The sequence below is a fragment of the Melanostigma gelatinosum genome (assembly GCF_949748355.1).
Source record: "Melanostigma gelatinosum genome assembly, chromosome: 17".
Taxonomy (NCBI): domain Eukaryota; kingdom Metazoa; phylum Chordata; class Actinopteri; order Perciformes; family Zoarcidae; genus Melanostigma; species Melanostigma gelatinosum.
In genome coordinates, this window is record NC_136650.1 from 12,659,580 (window position 1) to 12,668,831 (window position 9,252).

The 9,252-nt window shown below is 43.1% G+C and overlaps 1 protein-coding gene across 1 annotated transcript; it reads right to left on the reverse strand.

The window, feature by feature from the left end:
- Positions 1-3,283: 3,283 nt before the first annotated feature.
- Positions 3,284-7,166, reverse strand: klhl38a (kelch-like family member 38a; the record flags this gene model as incomplete). The annotated part of the gene is made up of 4 exons (XM_079288509.1): positions 7,051-7,166; positions 4,368-5,724; positions 4,038-4,143; positions 3,284-3,573 (listed from the first exon to the last, which is right to left on the reverse strand). The coding sequence occupies exons 2-4, from the start codon at positions 5,721-5,723 to the stop codon at positions 3,284-3,286; spliced, it is 1,752 nt and encodes a 583-aa protein (XP_079144635.1). The 5' UTR covers position 5,724; positions 7,051-7,166.
- Between the last annotated feature and the right edge of the window lie 2,086 nt (positions 7,167-9,252).

A 9,252-nucleotide genomic window follows, 5' to 3' on the forward strand; every position in this document is an offset into this window, starting at 1 on the left:
TTAATTTAATTTTAAGAGTGATGGAAGTTCAAGAGTATATTTAAAGACCTTTGCATTATTGCCTAAACAATATTAAAAGAAGCCTTTAGTTGTAGCTTGCACCTAAGTTTCAAATCAAAGTCAGTATATCTGAATAACGATATGGTCTGACGAGGACTTTTGCAAAATCGTAATCTCTATGTCCATCACATTAACACCGAGAGGTAAAGGTACAGATTGGGATTAGGCCTCTTACATGACACAGCAGGGAAACACCTCAATTAGTATAACTACTTGTGGTTTCTTTCAAAGAAGAAAATAAACATATTTTTTTATAGTTGAGATCTAAGAACTAAAGGGTCTTGGAAAATAGGATATTACTGATTGATTTCAGGTTATAATTGACATGACTTTTATTCACCCTCTGGCTACACCGCAGATAAGACCTGGTGGATATTCAGAAAACGCTAAAAAGAAAGTGCATGTAAATACAGAACGTCATAGGTGCCTGTTAAAAATAGCCCACATGGTGAAATGTAGGGTAAGGTTTAGGATTTATGCTGGTGGATAGTGATGTCAGCATGCATGCTGTTCCTACACATGCATATTGTTCTTCTGACCACAATTGTCCTCTGTGTGTATGCACACACACACACACACACACAGAATGGGCTTGAAATGAAATGCTATCCCTTGATGGGATAGTAACAGACACTTAAAATAACCTGCCTGAAGGGTGACCCTCACATACTGGTTTCTACGGAAAGACAGCAAGAAAACACACAGTCAATAAACAGTCTGAATAGGCTGTGCATTTAGCAGCAGCTCAATAAAAACGTTCACAGGGTGTTGTTCTGAAACGCTGCTCTGGCTAACTGAGTTAAGCATATGACATCCGACTCAGTTTCTTTTAAACTTTGAGGTTTTAGGTTGTTTGAGTTCAGACATCCTGCTGGGTGTTGTGTGTCATTCTGCACAGTTTGACCGATATTGAGTCCACACACAGACACATACAGAGAAGGTTCTTGTGAGGCATTCAGAGCGGCCAGGCTAACAAGGAGCCGTTTAACACCATGACAGTCTGGGCTTGCTAATGTGGAGTTTGCTGATGTTCCCTTTTGGTCGCTGCTCCTGGACAGGTTTCGATGTTTCCCCACTAATGGGCAGGGATTAAAATATAAGAGTGAAAGCTGATCCTGCATCTCTTTCCCTGAGGTCGGCTTCACCGGAGGGTTGCATACAAGTTGGCCATACCATGCAAACAGTGAACCTCTCAGGGGGGAAACTCGTAACTCGATATTTAGCCTACATGTTGAGCTCCTCCTGACACTCTTTATGATGAGGCATGAAGGGTCAAGAGGTGTCCATCATAATGTAATAAAAAGCTGTGTATATGTTTCAGGCCAGCTAAACTGTTTAATTAAACTTTTTATCATAGTTCCTATTATATTACACCAAAGTATATTCGTTGAAGTGGCATTAAACGATGAATGGAGAAGAAATGTGTCACCTGATAGCCAGCGAACATGTTTCTGTCAACAATGTTCCCTTGAGTATGAGGGCAACATGACTCAGCCAGTCCGCAGACAGATGGAGAACCATTTAAATCTGCAGCAAAGTTCAACCAAAGACAGTTCAGTAAAACAATCACAACATGTGTACCACTGTCCAAAAACAGATTCATTATTTGTTCTCATGTGCAGAGAAAATCAAAGCAATAAATTAGAAATTGTCTGTGCAGTGTCACCACATACATAATGCATAAATAACAGTGTTCCTTTATACATGAACAGGGAAATCAATATCCAAAGTAAAGAGCACAGGAGGAAATAAAACATTTTTTAAGAAAGAAAGGAAGTCCATTGTGCGAGTAACAGCAGCACAGTTGATCAGTGACGCAGTCTTCACACTAGGGATGGATGATTAAAAGGGGGGGGGGGGATAACAGGGCTGCCATGGCAACTGTTGCCAGGGGCGGGGGCTGGAGCACGACAGTGAATGTATGCTCCATGAGGGTCAAGAGGGCTACAAAGCCAAGAGGCCCGAGAGGCTCCACAGTCCCATTGTCTTACATCTTACTCCAATACATGACAGCTTTTGTTCTCAGATGAATAGAAGGTTGATTTCAGATCACACAAACATGTTTGTGAGGAACCACCTGCAGGTTACATGTGTGCATGAGCTTGTTGTACAGGCTGCAAACCCTGAAATTCTCCCCCCCCCCCCCCACACAATTTTCAGTCATAGTTGCCCTCAGCAGGTCACTGCATCCCTGCCATGCACTTGCCTCAAAGGCAGTGTTGTCACATGTCCTCAAATCAACACAGCTGCCTGTGAAGCCATTTTATTCATCCAATAAACATTCATACTGGTAAACAGCCACTGAAATACACAAACCCATGTGTTTACAGTGCCTGACTAATCTAAAGCATCTTTTTATTCTTCTTCATATCACATACACTACATATGTTGCCAGTGAAAACTTCCATGAGACAACACAGAACATACTCTCAAAAGTCATGAATCAAGCCAGTTAAACTGGATTATTAAAGTTGGCCCAGAAAATGTTGTTTTCGTAAAATTCTGCTCCTCATCGACACTTCAGCAAACATGATACACTAATGTACTTTGCATTGGGAGCTTTTATTCTGTCACAATTAATCGACTCATCAGCTAGTGCACTCTGATAGAAGCATTGGGTCAAAGAGGAATGTATTCTATATAAAGTGCAAATTATATCAGCTGTCATTTTCAGTTTTATGTGAGAAGCAGAGCTCACAGAGTTAGAGTTAACAAGCAGCCAGACATATTATACCCGATGTATTTAATTGTCACAGGAAAATCAACTTCCAGCTGCTAGGCAGTGATATGCTGTGTATAATTGTCTGGGAAATGAAAGCATTAACACGTTTAGCTACCATCAGACGAGCACAGCCATCTGTGGAAAGCGCTTTTTGGGTTAGGTATGTGTCTGAACAGTTGCTTGTTGTTTAGGCTACGTCTGCCTCTCGTCATCTCGTGGGTTCTCATTTCAGTTCGACCCCAGGAACTGAGTGCTGACACCCTTTGATTCACATGAAAGTCAGCCTGGCCTAACATGCTGCTTAGTTAAAGAACGCTTCGAGGTCCAAACGTCTGTCTTGGGGTCTCAACACTTGAGTCCTTGATGACAAGGTTTGTGAAGGAGTGCAGTCAGCTTGAAATGGTTTCCCATTCGTGGAGCTATTGGCTAATAACTCGTGACTAAGGGGAGGTGAAGAACATGCAGCAAAGCATTTGCCCAAGTGGCTGGTTGGATGCTGGGTCACGGCGGGTTGGGTCTGTTGGAAACACAGACGAGAGGCAGGGAGCCGTGGTCAAATAGCTTGTACGGTAAAGAGCCTTTGGAGGTCCAAACGTCTGTCTTGGGGTCGTAACACTCGAAGCAGTCGGAGTCCTCGATGACATCGTGGCTGTTGAGGATGCGTCCACCGGTGACAAACAGCTTGTTGTTGATCACTGTAGCGCTGTGATGCATCCGCCGCTCCTTTAGGTTCTCACACTTGACAAATTTGTTGGCTTTGGTGTCATAGGCAATCATTCTCCTGGTGTACCCTGAGAATTAGATTTTCATTAAGCACACTTCAAAGAATAAGTCTGGTGATGTTTTCTATTTTTCTTACAATCAACAAATGCAAAGAAAAGACCGAAAGGAACGGTGATGTGCATCCAAAGCCTGATTTGTTTTATTCATCTGTGCTGTAGTCAGAAAACTATTAAAAATACATTATTATGAGCCACACTGTTGCACTGGGAGAAGTGATCTTTTCATAGCAGGACTGTGGGCTCTCTCTCAAATCCAGTACATCGTCCTGCTGCTAGAGCACAAACAAATGCACTGCTTCTTCCTGTTTGAGTAATGTTTATTAAAGTGCCCAACTGTTTGAGGAAGAGAAATAACCTACACATTTACATCTCCAGTAGGAAGTGACAAGTAACAAGAGACAATGCCTTATAAATCACTTAACAATGTTAATGACCATTTATAGTGCAATGGAGCAACCAATCATTGAGCTCACCTCCTATGATGTAGATCTTGTCTTCAATGACAGCAGCAGGAGCGCAAACGTTTTTCACCGTCCTTGTTTCTAGGCTGGACCACAAGTTGCGAGAGATGTGATAGACCTGTTGACACGCAACGAACAGTCAACCTGTTTCTTGCAGCATCAAAGTCTGTAGTTTTCTGACTGCTTGTGTGATATCCTGAATAGCTCTAACTCTTACTTTTATATTTGTTGACACTGACAATGAATTCTCTTCAAGGCCATGTCTGAATTTGGGTGGCAACAAAGCAGGAATTGGACTGTAATACTGATTCAATGCTGCTGAAATGAGAAGTCTGACTCTACCTGAATCAGCCTGACTGGATTCTGCATTGCGTCCTCCCCTCCGAAAACGTAGATCCTCTGATCACTGGCTGCAACAGCTGGATGCAGCACCGCTGTGGGCATCGGCGCCATGGCCTCCCATTGATTAAACATACTGTTATATCTCTCGACGGACTGAGAGATCTTCTTGTCAACGCCAATGCCTCCTAACACAAAAATAAAGTGCAGATAGGACACACTTTGGTGGGCATATCGTGGCTCCAGCATCGGCTCAGCAGTCCGCCACTGGTTGGTCTTCAGGGAGAGTGTGTAAACTGTGGCGCTGACTGAGCTGTCACCTGATGTCATGCAGAGGCGGAGCCCGCCAAGCACATAGAGGATGCTATGAATGCACACATATGCAGCTTTGTAGAGGCGCAGAGGGAGCTTGGCCAACCACTGCCAGCGATGAGTCCTTTCATCATATAGTAAGGCTTCTCGTGAGGTCTGTTCATTGTTTTTGCGTCCTCCAACCACCACCAGTGTTTCGCTGCAGGTGTAGCGTCGCGGTGTGGTCCAAAGCGGCTTAAGTTCCCGGCTACACTTGGTGCTGGCTGTCAGCATGAGGCGGCGCACTGACTCGATGATCTCAGTACATAGGGTGGAGGACTGCACCAGCGGGTCATTGGCAATGAACTGGAAGAGGTAAGTTGGATGGATGTAGCGAAGACGGACTTTCTTGAAGAGATCATGGATGGCACCGCGTCGTGAGAATGGGTCATGGTGGATCCACGCCAAGAGGGTCTCAAACACTTGCTCCTCCTCAGCACAAAGTCGGTCATCTTCTAGGTAACACATGAGCTCAGGAAGAGACAACTCACAGAAGTCCTCTGTAGCAGCTACATCAGAGAAACACCTCACAGCCATCTCCTTCGCCCTCTCCTTCAAACTCTCACAGTGGAGGATCTCAGAGAGTCGTATCATGCTCAGACAGTTTTCTGGACTCAGCTGCTCCTGGAGGAACATGGAGCAGGCCTCAAAGAGACCTCCGTAGTGAAGCATAGAGGCTGCCTGCATGAGCGGGAGCACAATCTCCATTGTGATAGTGATGCAGCCTGTGTAGACGTAGTCCACGATGCCACTGAGGACATTTGAAGAGATTCCCTTGAGATTCACTCGGGCCTGACTGCTCTCCAGAAAGTTGCTACAGAACATGGCCCGAAAGTACGGGCTGCTGGACACCAGGACGTTCCTGTGGCATGGGATCTCCTGGTGCTCCGTGCAGAGCAGGACGTCTGTCAGGATACGCTCGTGACGGAGGATGTTGAGCTGGGCAAGAAGGTGGGAGGGAAGTTCTGAGTCTTTGAAAGAGAAAACTTCTCGTGGTCTTAAGGCCATTCTGTGGAGAAGGAAAAAAGAGAATCTGTGATCATAGTGTTGAATTCCTATTGTCCTTTGGAAATAGACGGTTGATAAAAAACACGAGCATACATATTGCAAATCAAAAAGTAATAAACAACATGTTGTCGTGTTATAGGAGGTTATAGCTTGACCTGGCAAAGTGACTTCCTGGAGTCTCACCATGAGGTTGCCAGGAAGTCACCATGTGTTTCCTAAAATTGCAAACTATTCATTTAAGTTCCGAAAGTTGACAGTAATGCCTGCACAAAAAGGTTTGACGATACCAATAACCCAACAAAAGACTCATTCACCAAAATGCTATTTTGCTTGTGAAACTGGGGTGGTAAGGTTACCTATTCAGCTTTCAAGGAATGTAGGAATCACAGCATTATTATTTGACATTTTATCTGGCCTACCTTTTCCCTCAGATCAGCCATGCAGAGCGAACCCTTTCATTCATCAAACCACTCTCAGACCCTTGAAACCCCTGCAGAGCAGCTGCCCTTAATGTGACTCACAGATTGCTATTTTTACCCCCTCTGAATAATCTTGATACATCTCCCTTATCAAGCAGCCCATCATTGCTGACATTAACATAACAGTGTTAACTGACCATCTGTGTTTGTCTCTCTATCCCCCCAAATATCTCTTGCTCTATTGCTGTTGCTGTTTTCTACATGTTGTGTTTTTCCTCCAGCATATCCCACTGTGTCTCTCCCTGGTTGGAGGGCTTGTGATGATCCTACCATTTCATAAAGACTGGGAATGTCACTGGGCTATTAGCAACACGAAGCATTCTAATCACACAGCGACAGCTACTGGTTCACTTCCACTTATGGGGCCCAGCCTGTCTGGTATTTTCTTTACCTGGATATTGGAATGCTGATAGTACCAAGAACTCCTAATGTTGAATTTCCTCAGAAATTAAAAGTTGATGCACACTGAAGTATAAATTACATTCAATCACTTGGGATACTTTCTAGTCAGCCATCAATTATGTTTCTGAACATTTATCCATTTATCATGTAACCAATATAGCTTTGTGGGCTCCTTTGTAGTTCATATAAATATAAATATATATATAAGCTGATTTATAGATATATTATCAGTTGGCAGTTTCCGAGCTCCTTAAACTTGAATCAGAGCATTCATGATCACAGTCAGTTAGAAAATTATACAATTTAAGCATATACTGATGCCATTGCTGAACAAAAGCACCGAAGCATTTTAAAATCATATTTGTGTCAAACTGCTGAGTTTGAGAGAAATGTGTTGAAGTTGTTGGCAGTTCATCAGCAACATCTCTGACTGGGTGAATCCTTACCTCCTGCCCTCAGAAAATCAATAATATCCAAAATGTCTGGTCGGTCTAGTCAGAAAAGGTATCAGTCCCAATCAAAAGAGGACCAAAACATTATCCAGAGGGAAAGTGAATAGTGTAGTCAGGGAGAAAAAAGGAACATGACACAGAGAAACGACGAGGCTTTCCAGTTAGGCGCTGTGGAGCTCGCCATGAGGCCACTGTGTATTTCGCTAAGAATAGTATCCCGGGCCACCGTGACTGAAGCCAGGCCTCTCATGTGACACAGAGCTGTTTGGTACCCAGTTGCCGGCTTATCAGCTCTGCCAGGGTCCAGTGGAGAGAGCATTTACAATAGCCAGGGGCTGGGCTGGGGGGGGGGGAGAATCTTCACAGGGTCCTGACTCAGCCATCCAGGCCACCCAAGCTGGTGTTTAATCAAAGTGTCCCAGAGCTGCTAACCCTCGTCCATCTTCCGATGCTGTTTAAGTCCTCCCCTCCTCCTCCCTCATGTGTGTAACCCAGGATGAAGGTAAATATAGTGCAGCGCTGATGGGCCAGCTTGATCAGGACAAACAGCTGTAAGAAATGGACTCATTTTGCGTCAAGATGTGGTGCTGTTTCTATGCGTTGGTTCATGCACAACTGGAGGTGTCTACTGTTACTACTACTCACCTGTAAGACCTTGTAATGTGTCACATTGCCAAATAGCATCCATTACCCAATGAAAATGGAATAATGCAGAAACTGATTTTCAGATCATCACTAAAATATCCTTCTTGCCAAGTCATTTTGCAGAGTCCTAACTGATTTGGTGACACTAATGGTAACACTGTTTCTACCGTTGGACACCTTTAATTTGAACGAGCAGATCAAGGAAATGTTCAGTTTGCTTAAGCAGTAACATCTCTGACAATGTGTGAGGATGTGTTTCAATCCAGAGAGGGAATGGTGGACTCTGCTGCTAACAATGAAAACTACCAGAATGATTACAGAGTGTTAGTACATTGATGGCTATTTCTAGGAAATACTGTCCATAGATAGCATCAAAGATAGCATCAAAGATTGTAACTTTAAACTCATCTGTTCTTAAAACAAGTGAAAACATCTGACTGAAATGCCTTTACATTATGGAGATGTTTAACAGTGTTATGTTAACAAAAATTTAAATTTTATTTTTCTAATTTAGCATTTTTGTCTAATACTGTATACCGTCACCTCTTACGGCCTCTAAACATCCTTTAGATTCAACAGTCTGAGAAGTAAAACTGCCCCCAGCTCATATATCCACATTGAAACCAGAACCTTTGATGAGAGGTCACAAGTAATCATTGCTTCATTTTAAGGAGTCAGGAGCCAAAGCTGGGAAACAGTGATACGGATCAACAAGCAGTATACTCTCAAATATTGTTGAAAGATAAAAAATAAATCCGGATGGAATCTCTTGTAACAGTTTTTGAAGTCACTGATGGGAAAGATTAAAGGCGAAATTTAATATAATCTCTTTTTATGTCATAACCTCATGTTTCCACTCATACTTGCCAGGGAGATGTGGTTCTGAGGCATTTAAGGCTCCTTTTCCTTGCAGTTTAAATCACTAACTTGTCATTTCTTTATCTCACAAAAGGGCCTTATCTTGAGCATCCATCTTACTTGAACCCCTTGCAGCTCTTGGAGATGAAATATTGTCATGTTTGTTTAGCGGCACATGACAAGGAACTGGAGTTACATGTGGACAGATTAAATGTCAAAGCTGCAAGAAAGTGAGCTGTCAGCAAGTCAGACATCATGACATGCGAGCACACGCAGCTTTGGTGGACTTTGTCACACAGTGAAATCCTACACTCTGTTACCAGTTACCAAGTGACAGCTTCATGCTCATAAATCCTGGTTTGTGCTCCAGACTCCTTCAGGGGCGAAGCACAAAATCTGATAAAGACCAGTTTCTTAATGAATGCAGATTGAGGCGCAAGATGAAGATTACAATTTTCCACTTTTGCTTCATCCTACTGGCCTAAATCCTCACTTTCTTCCTCCAGTATTCCTGCTGCAGAAAATCGAATGATGGCTTAGGGGACATTTATTTAACTCTACTGACGGAGCTCATTGAAAGTGTGCAGCGGTTAATCTTCATCCTGCACTATTTTTATAATCAGATTATTTTTTTAATCTATTAAAAGCCAAAAATGCATCTATTGTAAATAAATGTTAATGTTCCGTGTTCAC